General features: G+C 33.6%; 1 protein-coding gene across 1 annotated transcript in view; it reads right to left on the bottom strand.

Moving 5' to 3' along the window:
• The window catches only part of LOC132749790 (SEC14-like protein 1), a 30434-nt gene extending 13866 nt beyond the window's left edge, over positions 1-16568 (bottom strand). The window contains 3 exon segments of the mRNA XM_060739687.1: positions 196-327; positions 8351-8503; positions 16247-16568. Coding sequence (XP_060595670.1) covers positions 196-327; positions 8351-8503; positions 16247-16309 — 348 coding nt within the window. The 5' untranslated portion in view covers positions 16310-16568.
• Positions 16569-17179: the final 611 nt, after the last annotated feature.

Genomic DNA, 17179 nt, shown 5'->3' with positions numbered 1-17179 from the left:
TATACATTTAAATCTCTTTATGAAATGGACATCACTGTGTTGAATCCAATTCAAATATAATTAAGACTGGAAAAATATTTGGTAAACAAGATACTAAATACATTTACACTGTACAGAGTCTGTTCAGAAAGTGTAATGAAACAACATAGATTGCCCTGAAGGTATTAAGTAAAACATAAATACATTATTACTTACAGAATATGTACAGGTTTCGTTGATAACAATACGAGATGAGAAGCTTTCATTCCGTGCATATATTTTAAGTGTTCTGTTTCGTCTATCGAGACAATTCTTTTGTATAAATATCACATGATCAACACCAACAATCTGAAAATATAAATATATAAATTGTCATAATATAATATTAATAGAGACTTATCATACAGATACCAATAATAAAACATCATAAATGAGAGTCAAAGTTGATGATATTTTTGTGAGAAATCTGTTTTTAGGGAGACATTACTTTGGACGATGTATTTTTTAGTTGTAAGTGCTTAAAATACCAAGTGTATTGTAAAATTAAGTTTAATTGGTAAAAATGATGGTTTAAATTTTGTTTTGGTCCGATTTTTGAAAATCAGGAAAATTAGATTCCACAACGGATAATCGGGAGACAAGCCTGAAAAATGGGGGATTTTGTACCCTGGTGGGGGATATTGCAATAGGAAGTTACACAATATTAACATTTATACTCAACATCACTAATTCCGCGTCATCACTTATCTCACGTTAATGGCATATTTTCATGTGACCAGTGTTAAAATTGGTCAGAATTGACATATTTTATTTAAACACCTTAACAACAAAGTTTTTGTGCAAAATAATTTAAATTTCTAGATTTTTACGTAAAACTGAACAACATTTTACAAACTTCTGCAAAAAACAACAATAGTCCATTAAATTTGTACATGATGATTAAGGTCTATTTATAATACTGCATGAACAGTCATTCTTATACAAAGTATGTCAAACATTTGAATATTTATACACTATTATGTATCAAGTTTACATTTACATAATGATTTTATCATAATGTTTGTAAATAACACCTTAAAACATAACTACATGTTCAAAACAGTGGTATGTCAGGAATCAGGCCTAAAAATATTTTATTTTTTGAGATCACAATAAATTATTATATCATACACGATTTATAATTACAAGAAAAAAGGTTAAAACTGTTGAACATATAATTATAATTCATTAGAATCTGGGGAAAAATGTTAAATAAAAAATCCTGGCATACATTTATTTCAATTTACAATTATTATAACCATATCTACCCCTATTACTCTGCTGTACAGTGTGACCTGATGCTCTATATTGAATTTAAATTTCATCTGGAAATCCCTAAAATTAATAATGAACAGTACCAAAATGGAATCAGTTTTCAAGGTTCAAAAAAAGTGTCTGGCCACAGTTATAAAGATTTTTTCTAAGCTCAAACTCAAATCTCAAGTATTTGGATTGGTCAGAAACCTGTAGAGAACATACATGAACCTATGAAGAACCTAAGCTATGACACAGAACTAAGAACGTGTATAACCTCCAGGCCTTAACAAGTTAGAAATTCAATAGGATGAGGTTAATGAAAATGAAAATAAAAATATTACCAAACATCTCATTGTAACAAGAGGGCCATGATGGCCCTGAGTTCGCTCACCTGTATATAGGCCCCCCCCCCCCCCAACGTTGCAGGGCCAATTTAACCCAAGGGCTTTTATTTGCACAAACTTGGTAGACACCCATAAGAAGATGTTTCATGCTAAACATCTAACCTCTAGCTCATTGGGCTTTTTAAAGTTTTTACTATACACATATAGTTAAAACAATGACACCCCTGGGGCCGGGCCAGTTTTGACCCCAGGGCTTTTATTTGAACAAACTTTGTAGACACTTACTAGAAGATGTTTCATGCTTAATATCTTAACTCTAGCTATTTGGGTTTTTTTCAAAGAAGATTTTTTAAGTTTTTGCTATACACATAAAAGGAAAATCAATGACCCCCCGGGGCGGTGCCAATTTTGACCCCAGGGCTTTTATTTGAACAAACTTGGTAGACACCTATTAGAACATGTTTGATGCTAAATATCTTAGCCATAGCTCTTTGAGTTCTTTAAAAGAAGATTTTTTTAAGTTTTTACTATATGCATATAGGGAAAATCAATAACCCCCCAGGGCGGGGCCAATTTTGACCCCAGGGCTTTTATTTGAACAAACTTGGTAGACACTTATTAGAACATGTTTCATGCTAAATATCTTAGCTCTAACTCTTTTGGTTCTTTAAAAGAAGATTTTTTAATTTTTACTACATGCATATATAGGGAAAATCAATAACCCCCCGGGGCGGGGCCAATTTTGACCCCAGGGCTTTTATTTGAACAAACTTGGTAGACACTTATTAGAACATGTTTCATGCTAAATATTTTAGCTCTAACTCTTTTGGTTCTTTAAAAGAAGATTTTATAAGTTTTTACTATATGCATATAGGGAAAATCAATGACCCCCTGGGGCGGGGCCAATTTTGACCCCAGGGCTTTTATTTGAACAAACTTGGTAGACACCTATTAGAACATGTTTGATGCTCAATAGCTTAGCCATAGCTCTTTGAGTTCTTTAAAAGAAGATTTTTTAAGTTTTTACTATATGCATATAGGGAAAATCAATGACCCCCCGGGGCGGGGCCAATTTTGACCCCAGGGCTTTTATTTGAACAAACTTGGTAGACACCCATTAGAACATGTTTCATGCTAAATATCTTAGCTCTAGCTCTTTGGGTTCTTTAAAAGAAGATTTTTTAAGTTTTTACTATAATGCATATAGGGAAAATCAATGACCCCCCGGGGCGGGGCCAATTTTGACCCCAGGGCTTTTATTTGAACAAACTTGGTAGACACTCACTAGAAGATGTTTCATGCCAAATATCTAAGCTCTAGCTCTTATGGTTTTTTAAAAGAAGATATTTAAAGTTTTTTCTTTCTGTTGCCATGGCAACCAGAGTTCTGCATGGAATTAAATTCTTTGAACAATTTTTAAAGGTGACCACCAAAGGGACATTCCTGTGAAGTTTGGATGAAATTGGCTTAGTGGTTTATGAGGAGATGTCATTTAAAGTAAAAGTTTACGGACGGACGGACGCCGGACGGACGCCGGACGAAAAGCGATCACAAAAGCTCACCCTGTCACTTTGTGACAGGTGAGCTAAAAAGAGGGAATACTTTTGATAATATAGAAACTACATGTATAAATATTGTTATGTGTGTCACTGTATAATAATTGTTCAATTATTAGGAGAGAAAATGTGTAAGTGGCAAGACAGATCAGTTTGTAGAACCAGGACAGTATTCCAAGTTTGAGTCCCAGTGAAAGCCGCATGTTACTCTCATTCTATGTGACGTATGTCACATACATAAATCTAGTACATGTATGTTACAGTTCAAAAACCTTTGATTTTATTTTAGATATGGAAGTAGTTCTTTAGCATTAACAATAAGGCGATTGGGACAGTTCTCCTTATACTTTTTATAGAAGACTCTGAAGGTATTTAAGTATACACTGTATTGTGAATAATTTTAGACTGTTGTAAAATGAACAAATATCAAAACATGGCCTCTTTAATATACTTTAATGTTGACTGATCATGCAGTCACAAAATGACTTTTATAAGAAAACTCCTATTTCTAAGAAAAGGGTAAATCTTGCCAGAGTTTATGTCTCTATATTATTAAGGTTCAGGTAAAAAACCCTTAATTATAGCAATGTATCATATTAACTTATGATAAATATTTTGATATAATTATATACATTATGTACATAATAGTTTACCTGACACCACAAATAACATGGCCAGAAAAAAATGTAGAATTATACTACAATATCTATTTTTTGCCGACACATTTAGATTTTACCGCGCAACAAAAGCTGTTACTTGCCCACCTATTATTCAATGAATTTATAACAGTACAGCCTTTAATCATTTGTAATCTCTTTACAATAAAAGGAAGAATTAGCTTTGATCAGAGACAGGCCAAAATAATTTTTTTTAGCTTTACCATTCAAATGTTTCCTTGATATTAATCTGACATTTTCAGTCTCAAGTTATGTTCTTTCTTTTTTACCACGATAAAAATATACTACAACTGTAGAAAACACAGCTGTATATCTAATTTTAGTGTTATTACTATAGATAAGTTGTGATGCTATAATTTCTGCAGTTCAACATTAAGAAAAACCTAAGCCTAGGATAACTAATTACCTCTATTTAAAACTAATTATATAATGTAAAAACTAAATACTATTAATAATTGTGTCAATACATATCAAACAATCTGACCTTATTAGTAATTGTGATCATTCAATTGCAACAATTCATATCAAGTATCAACAAAGGTTGAAAACCATTAAATGTCAAAACTTGTATGTATACTAAGTTTTCTTTTAATAAATCTTGTTGAGAAATAAATCATCAAGGCAATATTCCAACATAACATGTATATCTTTATCTTTTAAAGTTACATAAATCTAGATAGGGAAGGTAAATTTTAGAGGATTCAACATGGTTAAAATTTAAGAAACTTTTATTCAAGACTTTTCATATAAAATATCAAACTGCAAGTAAGTGTAAAGTATGTACAACAAAGCTGTAATCCAGCCTTCCTCATCAAGGGACATTACTTGACACTATATAAGTCAGGAACTGGACATAACTGTGAATTTTTGGGTCAACTTTTCTTTCAAAATTAGTCAAATTCTGATGACGAACAAGTCTTTCATTTGAAGTAAATATCATAAATGATCTTGTGAAATTGTCTGATCAAAAAATTTAGTATAAACAGGAAATTTTAAATTGAAAAAGGGTCAAAACTGTTACAAAATGTATATGTAGTTTGATTTCTGGGAAACAATGTTTTGCATTAAATGAAAGGGAAGCTTACCTTAAACAAGAGGGCCATGATGGCCCTGAAGTTGCTCACCTGTATATAGGCCCCTGGAGCGGGGCCAGTTTAAACCCAAGGGCTTTTATTTGAACAAACTTGGTAGACACCCATTAGAAGATGTTTCATGCTAAACATCTAAGGTCTAGCTGGTCAAGTTTTTTTCTTTACACATATAGTTAAAACAATGACACACCTGGGGCAGGGCCAGTTTTGACCCAAGGGCTTTTATTTGAACAATCTTTGTAGACACTTACTAGAAAATGTTTCTTGCTTAATATCTAAACTCTAGCTATTCGGGTTTTTTCAAAGAAGATTTTTAAGTTTTTGCTATACACGTATAAGGAAAATCAATGACCCCCGAAGCGGGGCCAATTTGACCCCAGGGCTTTTATTACAACAAGCTTGGTAGACACTCACTAGAAGATGTTTCAAGCTTAGTATCTAAACTAGCTATTTGTTTTTTTTTTTAAGAAGATTTTTTAAGTTTTTGTTATACACATATAAGAAAAATCAATGACCCTCGGGGCAGGGCCAATTTTGACCCCAGGGCTCTTATTTGAACAAACTTGGTAGACATCCATTAGAACATGTTTCATGCTAAATATCTTAGCTCTAGCTCTTTGGGTTCTTTAAAAGAACATTTTTTAAGTTTTTACTATATGCATATAGGGAAAATCAATGACCCCCGGGGCAGGCCAATTTTGACCCCAGGGATTTTATTTGAACAAACTTGGTAGACACCCATTAGAGGATGTTTCATGCTAAATATCTTAGCTCTAGGCCTTTGGTTTCTTTACAAGAAGATTTTTAAGTTTTTACTATATGCATATAGGGAAAATCAATGACCCCCTGGGACGGGGCCAATTTTGACCCCAGGGCTTTTATTTGAACAAACTTGGTAGACACCCATTAGAGGATGTTTCATCCTTAATATCTTAGCTCTAGGTCTTTGGGTTCTTTACAAGAAGATTTTTTAAGTTTTTGCTATACACATATAAGGAAAATCAATGACCCCCGAGGCAGGGCCAATTTTGACCCCAGGGCTCTTGTTTGAATAAACATAGTAGACATCCATAAGAACATGTTTCATGCTAAATATCTTAGCTCTAGCTCTTTGGGTTCTTTGAAAGAAGATTTTTTAAGTTTTTACTATATGCATATAGGGAAAGTCAATGACCCCCTGGGGCGGGGCCAATTTTGACCCCAGGGCTTTAATTTGAACAAACTTGGTAGACACCCATTAGAGGATGTTTCATGCTAAATATCTTAGCTATAGGTCTTTGGGTTCTTTTAAAGAAGATTTTTTAGGTTTTACTATATGCATATAGGGAAAATCAATGACCCCCTGGTGGCAGGGCCAATTTTGACCCCAGGGCTTTTATTTGAACAAACTTGGTAGACACTCACTAGAAGATTTTCATGCCAAATATCTAAGCTCTAGCTCTTTGGATTTTTTAGAAGAAGATATTTAAAGTTTTTTCTTTTGGTTGCCATGGCAACCAGAGTTCTGCATGGAATTAAATTCTTTGAACAATTTTCAAAGGTGACCACCAAGGGAACATTCATGTGAAGTTTGGATGAAATTGGCTTAGTGGTTTATGAGGAGATGTCATTTAAAGTAAAAGTTTACGGACGGCCGATGGACGGACGCCGGACGAAAAGCGATCACAAAAGCTCACCCTGTCACTTTGTGACAGGTGAGCTAAACAAGAGGGCCATGATGGCCCTGAGGTCGCTCACCTGTATATAGGCCCCCCACCCCCGGGCCAATTTTTACCCAAGGGCTTTTATTTGTTTATTTGAACAGACTTGGTAGACACCCATAAGAAGATGTTTCATGCTAAACATCTAAGTTCTAGCTCATTGGCTTTTTTAAAAGAAGATTTTTTTAAGTTTTTACTATACACATATAGTTAAAAACAATGACACCCCTGGGGCAGGGCCAGTTTTGACCCCCGGGGGTTTATTTTAACAAACTTTGTAGATATTTACTTAAAGATGTTTCATGCTTAATATCTAAACTCTAGCTATTTGAGTTTTTCCAAAGAAGATTTTTAAGTTTTTGCTATACACATATAAGGAAAATCAATGACCCCCCCCCCCCGGGCGGGGCCAGTTTGGACCCCAGGGCTTTTATTTGAACATTCTTGGTAGACACCCATTAGAACATGTTTCATGCTAAATATCTTAGCTCTAGCTCTTTGAGTTCTTTAAAAGAAGATTTTTTAAGTTTTTACTATATGCATATAGGGAAAATCAATGACCCCCTGGGGCAGGGCCAATTTTGACCCCAGGGCTTTTATTTGAACAAACTTGGTAGACACTCATTAGAAGATGTTTCATGCTAAATATCTTAGCTCTAGCTCTTTGAGTTCTTTAAAAGAAGATTTTTTAAGTTTTTACTATATGCATATAGGGAAAATCTATGACGCCCTGGGCGGGGTCAATTTTGACCCCAGGGCTTTTATTTGAACAAACTTGATAGACATTCACTAGAAGATGTTTCATGCCAAATATCTAAGCTCTAGCTCTTATGGTTCTTTAAAAGAAGTTTTTTAAGTTTTTACTATACGCATATAGGGAAAAATCAATGACCCCCGGGCGGGGGCCAATTTTTACCCCAGGGCTTTTATTTTGAACAAACTTGGTAGACATTTTACTAGAAGATGTTTCATGCCAAATATCTAAGCTCTAGCTCTTACGGTTCTTTAAAAGAAGATTTTTTAAGTTTTTACTATATGCATATAGAGAAAATCAATGACCCCAGGGGCGGGGCCAATTTTGACCCAGGCTTTATTTGATCAAACTTGGTAGACACCCATTAGAACATGTTTCATGCTAAATATCTTAGTTCTAGCTCTTTGGGTTCTTTAAAAGAAGATTTTTTAAGTTTTTACTATATGCATATAGGGAAAATCAATGACCCTCCCCGGGCGGGGCCAATTTTGACCCAGGGCTTTTATTTGAACAAACTTGGTAGACACTCACTAGAAGATGTTTCATGCCAAATATCTAAGCTCTAGCTCTTATGGTTTTTTAAAAGAAGACATTTAAAGTTTTTTCTTTTGGTTGCCATGGCAACCAGAGTTCTGCATGGAATTATATTCTTTGAACAATTTTTAAAGGTGACCACCAAAGGAACATTCCTGTGAAGTTTGGATGAAATTGGCTCAGTGGTTTATGAGGAGATGTCATTTAAAGCAAAAGTTTACGGACGGACGGACGACGGACGGACGCCGGACGGACGGACGCCGGACGAAAAGCGATCACAAAAGCTCACCCTGTCACTTTGTGACAGGTGAGCTAAAAAGGGTTCAACTTCAACACAGACATTGAAATTAACTGAAAATTAGTTTTACAAGTCAGTTTTTAGTAATAAATGGATGAAAATAATTTGAAGTGTGACATACCTTCTTCAACAGATAGGGAGCGTCAACATTTAACCTACATCGTCTCTCTACATCATGTATAGCAACCATCTTCACTCTTATATTTTTCTATACGATATCACTACCCAGAAATACCGGGATCATTTTACATGTCGGAAACCTCTTTTCATATGCCTGAAAGTAAATTAATACTAGTATTACTAAAATTCTTGACAGATGTCAATGAAAATTACTACTAGAAATATCTCTCTTATATGCCTGGTAATGAAATAAAACTAAAGGTTGCATGTAAAACACTAAGCAGGAATTTTCTAAAATCATTAATTATGACACCTCACCTGGGTTTTTTCTAGTTCATGTGTTCTTTAAATATAAAAATGTTAATGTAAAAATTATTTATAAACAGTTACATACTTTTTATATATTATTTGTAACCGTCATTTTCAGTTTTTATGGCGACGGAAATTGTAAAATGTTTATGCCTTTTGAAATAAAATCTTGAACCTTGAATCTTATATGGAACCTTCTGAGATTCTGTTTATAAAAAAGTTTTGTTTTTTCCTTTGCAAAAATTACTCAAAAACTAAAGAAAACATTTTGCAACAACCTTCTGGTAATTTTTATCTCTGCCTGGAAGACTCTTAAAATATTGAAATATTACACTTCAGACACATGCAAATCCTTATTCAAAATGCTACAACAACAACAACAAATAGTGTGAGATTATATACTGAGATAGTACAGTACTACTCCCCCATTCTTCTACTAGACAAACTAATAAAACCAGGGTTGTCATTAACATTTTTTGCAGAAGGTTTGTTTTGAACTTGAGGCGGTCATTTCTGTCTTTATCATGCATAACAAAGAGTGTTTTCTTAATTTTGAGGCGGCCCAGAATGCATTTGAGACAGGCATTTTGGCCTCCTGCCGCCTCTTAATGACAACCCTGAAAACAAAACTAATAAAACAAAATAATTGCAAAAAAATGATAGAGACAGTTCAAGGATTGAACCTCTTTTGTACAAATTAATGGAATTAGTATAAAACATGAAAATAATCATAATTTGTTAGCCTTTGATGAGGCCATAAAATTGTCTGTAACTATTATCCACTCCAAATTATAGGTCTGGCAACATTGTTAGGTTTTTTTTTAAACAGAACAAAAGATAGCATTATTTGATGAACCAATATAAGAAAATATCTTAACATGAATGAGTGTTGTGAAAGCCTCTTCTACTTCCAAGTTTTACCCTATTAATATATGATTATACTATTTCAGATGTATCAAGTGCCCCCATAATGCATTCTTTAAGTTCAATGATTTTATATATACATGTATATGTTAGTTTGCTCTCAGTGACCCCATGAAATATCCTCACTTTTAACTACAATCAAAAACCTTATATTATTTTCCTGCTGTTTAGTTTCATAATTACCGGTAAACACAATTTTAGTACAATCATAATTTGGATTATACAACAGAAAAATGCTCTTTTTATTGAATTGTATAACTTTATAACCTTAAACAACATCAATAATTTTAAAGATAAAACAAGCTCATCATGATAAATCATATTGAAAATCCACGGTATATAACCCTTAACATGCTTAATATCTATAAGTGGACTTATCAAAATACAAATCAAAATACAGAGTATATATATAAACACATGTAAATGTACTGACTCACAAGAATAGCAAAGGCAGGGATTTATTAAGCTGTCGTCAGCAGGCCAGAGGTTTATTATGTATTTTAGGGAGATAACATTATATGATCATGACTATCAAAGCTAAATTTTCTTTCACAACAAGCATGATACTTGAATGTACATGTACTATCATAAATAAACAAAAACTTCTTTCAATCCCCTCCCCTTTTGAAGCCCCAAATAGTGCAAAAAATGCCCAATTTAGGCCCCAAACACTGTTTTTCATTCGAAAAATGTTGTTCAAAAAATTGATCACTTTTGACTAACATGTAACCAACCCTGAAAAGCCTTTTACTCTATCTCAATCTTTTGAAAAGTTACAGCACTTTGAAATCAGTTTTGATGGAAAAAACAATGCAAAATAGTTATTTTTGGAAATTTTGAGATGTCTCCCCTTTGACATGGTAATAGGAAATTTAAGATTGAGCATGCTGTTACAAAGGCTATGGTTCACTCAACATTTGTGACATTATTATTATTATTATCATTTCATTTGGCATGCCTTTGTTCTTATTGCAGGATCAGTTAACACTGGATAGTTTGTCTGCAAATTTTGCGTTGTTAACTTATTAGGTTACAATTTTACTACTTGACTATTGGACAATGTAACTTATGTTACCATTCTATTCAAACAGTTAGACAAATCACCCACATTTATTGTTGACAATATCACAATTGAGTCAAATATATGCCAAAAAGTGGGTCTGATGTTCGTTTGACCAGATATCTCAATTATAAGAACTTCAACTTGGGATAAACACACTGGCGAAATACATTTATGATTAGAAACTTTTTAATCTTCTTTCATTGAGCTCCTTTTTCAACTTGTCCATTGGCAAGAAGAATTCTCAAAAGCCAATAGTTTACATCTAACTATCCATGATTCCATGAGTGGCCATGATATGTTACCCATAGCATTTTATAGTGCTAGTTTGATACACTGTATTTTCTTATGATCCAAGCATTCCATGTTAAAGAAATTTGGCAGATATATTCAATTCAATTTGATGTTTAAAAATATCAGATTGTTTTTTTTTCTTAACAAACATTTGATGAGTAAGAAACTGTGTTGACCTAGAAGCAGTAGGACAAGGACGGATTTAGGGCACCAGGCGATACTGCCTTTCATATTTTGTTTAAAACTGGGTGTGCAACAAAATATTGTGTCATACTTGCAAAGAATCTTCTGGTATATTGTGAAGTCAAAGGCAATGTGGGTCCAAGCTTTGGCTTTTTGGGCCATAAACTTCATGTGTATATTTAAAATAAATATTTGAAAAAAAAAGCAATCAAAAATATGTATATTTCTAGAACTTAAAATTTTCAGTGTCATTTCTACTAGCTGGTCGCCACCATTTTTAATGTAACTCAAAGTAACTCGCAACTTTTCTCATAAGAATTATCATGGAGGTGTTCCGATTTTAAAACAGAACATACTGGCCCATACTGCCAGCTAAAAGTTCTAGTGTACATGAGTCACATACGTCTAGCCTATACGCACTGCTGCAGATAGCCGAACAGCATTTTTTCAATGATGATGTCAGTAACTTGCAAGTCTTAAATTACATTTTTTACTAGGGATTAAACGATGATCGAGTATAAACGAAAATTGATCGTTTATAGAACCGATCAGCGATGATCGATTACAAAGTTTAACTAGAGGATGCTTTTGTAAAAAAGCGCATGTCTCCCCCACTGCACTGTGACCTTGACCTTTGACCTACTGACCCCAAAAACAATAGGGATCATCTGCTCTATAAGACCAATCATCCTATGAAGTTTGAGGGCTGTAGGTCAAAAGGAACTCTAGTTATCATCCGGAAACGAGAAATTGACCAACGGTCACTGTGACCTTGACCTTTGACCTACTGACCCCAAAAACAATAGGGATCATCAGCTCTATAAGACCAATCATCCTATGAAGTTTGAGGGCTGTAGGTCAAAAGGAACTCTAGTTATCATCCGGAAACGAGAAATTGACCAACGGTCACTGTGACCTTGACCTTTGAACTACTGACCCCAAAAAACAATAGGATCATCTGCTCAATAAGACCAATCATCCTATGAAGTTTGAGGTCTGTAGGTCTGAAGGAACTCTAGTTATTCATCCGGAAACGAGAAATTGACCAACGGTCAGTGTGACCTTGACCTTTGACCTACTGGACCCAAAAAAAACAATAGGGATCATCAGCTCTATAAGACCAATCATCCTATGAAGTTTGAGGGCTGTAGGTCAAAAGGAACTCTAGTTATCATCCGGAAACGAGAAATTGACCAACGGTCACTGTGACCTTGACCTTTGACCTACTGACCCCAAAAACAATAGGGATCATCAGCTCTATAAGACCAATCATCCTATGAAGTTTGAGGGTTGTAGGTCAAAAGGAACTCTAGTTATCATCCGGAAACGAGAAATTGACCAACGGTCACTGTGACCTTGACCTTTGAACTACTGACCCCAAAAACAATAGGGATCATCAGCTCTATAAGACCAATCATCCTATGAAGTTTGAGGGTTGTAGGTCAAAAGGAACTCTAGTTATCATCCGGAAACGAGAAATTGACCAACGGTCACTGTGACCTTGACGTTGACCTTTGAACTACTGACCCCAAAAACAATAGGGATCATCTGCTCAATAAGACCAATCATCCTATGAAGTTTGAGGTCTGTAGGTCTAAAGGAACTCTAGTTATCATCCGGAAACGAGAAATTGACCAACGGTCAGTGTGACCTTGACCTTTGACCTACTGACCCCAAAAACAATAGGGATCATCAGCTCTATAAGACCAATCATCCTATGAAGTTTGAGGGCTGTAGGTCAAAAGGAACTCTAGTTATCGTCCGGAAACGAAGAATGGACGGACGGACGGACGGACGGACAGGGCAAAAACAATATGTCTCCCCCCGAGGTGGGGGAGACATAATAATCGATTATCGGTAATTTATTTTCTTGCTGTTACTTAAGTGACTCACTGTATTATAAAAACACTAAATTAAAGCCAGTTTTGGTTGAAACAATAATTTTCATTCAATTGAATATGAAAGTATACTGGTGACCATGGAGTTAATAGTTGACAGTGAGGCATGCTAGTTTAAAGGTATACTATGCTCAAATTTGACATTAGAAAATATTTAAAATTGCTACACAGTCTTTTTGTAAATATAAAATAAATATGTTTTGACTTCACACAAAGAAGATATGTTATAAAATTATTCTACACACTAAAGGTGGTTGCAATATCAATATTTAGTGTCATTAAAAAAATTGCAGTTTTGTAAAGAAAGGACCAACTAAACTTGTTCCCATACATAGTTTATTCATTGCTTTTTTGAAAAGTGACACATAATAATTTTAATGAATTTATTTGATAAAAATATTTTACTCAAGGATGAGCATAGTATATCTTTAAACTTATTTATTTCAGTTGATAAAGTGGTGGTTACATGCATGGAAATGGAATTCTTATAAATATTAAAGCATGATATGAACATTGTACACATTTACTTTGTTATTGTTATTGTTAATGTTTCGATTATATAATCGATGATTGATCGAAAAGGGTTGTTCGATTATTTTCGATGATCGATTATGATTTTTGTCCGATTAAGAAACCTTATTTTTTACAAAGATTAAACGAATGATAATATAGGTATAATATATTTATTCTAAATATTTTTATGGATGATATTCTGACAGCCATTTATATTATGACAAGATATCTGTTAACAGTTATAGATCTATCAGAAACAAATTCACCTTTAATTAAAAGTAGTTTTTGTCAGCCAATGTAAATTTTCAATTTAATTTTGTGTTTTTTACAAGTTATAATTATCAAAAATATTTTGTAATACTCTCACTACCGCTGGAAATTGACCAACTTACTTATAATTGACCCGATAGCGTGCTTAATATTCAATTGTGAAAAACAGCTGCTGCTGAGCTTCATCATTAAAATAAATTTTCAATACTAGCTAAAAGTGATCAAGATAAAGTTTTATTACAAATTTTTCGTATTCCATAATATTATATAGATCTATATTGTCCATCAGGGATTTTTTTGGGGTTACTTTATAGCCATTATTCATAATTGGGTCATATTCCCAATTGAAAATATTATTATTATTTTCCCAATTGAAAGTTACAAAATAAAAATATTGAATAACAAATTCTAAAATCTTTGAAAATAAGGGCTGTAATGTTTGAAGATGCCATCCTAAACAGTGATTGTTTGCAGTCATTTAATTACTGCAAAATTTAAGTCATGTATTTTTTCCCAATTTTGTACAAAACATCGCTGAAATTCCCAATTCCATGGGTATGGATCTGTCATGATCATGTTCTCAAAATCCTGGAAAAAATCCCTGGTCCATAGAAATCAGTTTAATAATTATAAATCTTTGTGTAGAATATTAGAGGTGCGCAGTTTAACCGGTATACCGGTAAACCATGGTCCGAGACATCTGCGGTACATACCGCGGTACAGACCTGGAAAACCGGTACTTTTAGCTCTAATTTAAAGCAATTACAGATCCGTAAAATGTACTAAATTAAAAAACTTTCCTGTTGTATATGTCAATATTTCTTTGAATTAACCTTTTTGCAAACGATTTTCGCCGACTGCATGGAGTTTAATGTATATCTGTGCCGACTGTTATCATTCTTCGATAGTTCTTAGTGAAAATTAAATGCTTTATCGATTACCGCATGTAAGCCAGAATTGTCGACTTGCATGATCTCAGTTGAAGAAGCAAGAATTGTCGACTTACATTTACTTGTCCAAATATCGCTTATTTGATACCAAAACTAATCGTAAAGATTGATCATTCATGAGGGCATTACTTGCATAAAATTAGAGTGTTACTATTTTAAGTATTTATATAAATAGCGACCAATCAGGTTAGGTGTTTTCCTTACGTCACGCACTTACTGCATGCGCATGGCAATTAACTAATTATAGAACGGCGTAGAAACTGGATTAAAAGTAATGTTCGTTCAACTAATGAATATTAATTAAGCAGTAACATGGTCAGCTGTTTTCTATGTGATAATTTCAATTTGCTTTTGGGGTACATGTTTGTTTTGGTTTCTGACACAGATTAATTAAATACTTAGCTCTTGCAATAAAAAAATTACAATAGCAGCTGGGACTCTTCTATAAAATTAACCGACAAATAAATATTTGTCATCGGCTAACATGCATAAATTTGACCTATTATTTTATTAATCAATAAGCAATAAAAACATTTTATTTTTCCATTTTAACTAAACTGTGCAATTTATTTAAGAGTTGTTAAATGTGAAAGAGACCAATATGAAATAATAAAAAAACAAGAACTGATCCATGACCCAATTAATTTATGATTGTCAACATGCGAATGTACCTGATTAAAAAAAGTTAAATGATGCTTTAGATCTGCTTAGATTTAATACGGGAAGTCAAAGTCTTTGGCTTTGGCTTGCCCGGCTATAGACTACATGTGTATATTTAAAAGAAAATTCGAATTAAAAAAAAAAAAAAATATATAGAATTCTATACCTATCAATGAAATTTTCAGTGTCAGTTCTAGATAGGCGCCGCCATTTACAATGTAACTCAATGATAAAAGGCGGTGTATTCCGATAACGTAACAAATCTCAACTTTTCGGATTAATAATAATAGTCGAGTGTTCCGAGTGAAAACGGAAGTGGGTACATATAATACCGAATGACACCTTTAAAACAGAAAAATGAAAGGATTTTTTACCGACTTCCCCGTTCATAGGCTTTGCCTATTTTCATATTATTTGAAATTCTATACCAGCCTACCTTGATACTTATTTTAGAGATAAAAATTAACCTATAGCGTACAATGAAAATCTGTGGTATACCGCGGTTTATACCGTGGTTTTTAGGAAAAAAACGTGGTATACCGTGGTATTTTCTTGCTGGCGGTACCCAACTCTATAGAATATAGAAACACAAGTTTGCATATTTATTATTGTTTTAGGTTATCTATTTTAAAAATGCTGTATGGCTAGCCTTAACAGTGCATATAATTATGCTAGTTGTATGTGACTCAAATACACTAACAGTAGCAATATGGGACAGCAGGGCCACCCACTGCCTTTAAATTATAAAAATTTTTTTTTCATCTGACCCCCGTTCATAGGCTTTGCCTACTTTCATATAAGATATAGTTAAGAAATAATGAAAAATAGACACCTACCGCCATAACGATTTCAAAGGGGTGTTTGTAAACCCTCACAGGGGATTGGTACTTGTGAACCATTCTTAGTTGTGGGTGGGGTGACTTCCAAGACAACAAAAATAATATATTCCTGTCAGCTAATCTTTATGTTCATCAATAAAGTTTCCATGTCTTATGATTAATTTAATATAACTTAGCGAAATGAAAGGTATATACTACTCCGATCTCATTCCAAAGTTGTAGAAATTGAATATTTTTTCTTGACAAATTCTAAATTTATTCGCTAAGATGCGAACCGTTATACTTTGTAATCGTAAAAATCACTATCTGTCAAAGTTACTGATACACCGTTTTGATGTCAACACTATCAGTGCACGTGTGTATTTTTCGGTGGAGGCTATATGACATCCCTTTCCTGGAGTAAGGCGGAGTTTACTATTATAAGCGTTTTTTTTACCGCGAACGTTAAAGAGCGTCTGAGTGAACGCTGCTATAGAGAATGGAAAGGGACGTAAATGTGCGAAATGTACTTTTATTTCTCCATTTAAAAAAGAAAACTAATTATATCGCAATATTAGATCTACGTTGAATTGAAACAAAATAAATAAGTCAAGTTATGTTTTCAAAGCAACTTATAGCATCACGAAACAATATGTGCGTGTCTCTATATAATAACGCTAATAATTGTGAAATTGTATACTTTTAGTTGCTTTGTATATTTATGCACTTACAAAACACATTATGATATGACTATTATTAAGTGAATTTACATAAATTGTCGTCATTTGAGGTGAAGGCAAACCAATTTTTTTAAAGGGTTCAATCAATTTCACCAATAAATAGTTTGTCTTGGGTAAAATAAAGGCGTAAACCCGTGTTGGAGGTCACCTGCCACGAGTACCTGAATAAAGTGCAATCTAACTTGAGATGTACATGCTTCCGAATGTATCA

The sequence above is a fragment of the Ruditapes philippinarum genome, unplaced genomic scaffold, assembly GCF_026571515.1.
Source record: "Ruditapes philippinarum isolate M1 unplaced genomic scaffold, ASM2657151v2 ctg15581_1_1_1_1, whole genome shotgun sequence".
NCBI classification, from domain to species: Eukaryota; Metazoa; Mollusca; class Bivalvia; order Venerida; family Veneridae; genus Ruditapes; species Ruditapes philippinarum.
This window is presented reverse-complemented; position numbering and strand designations above follow the sequence as displayed.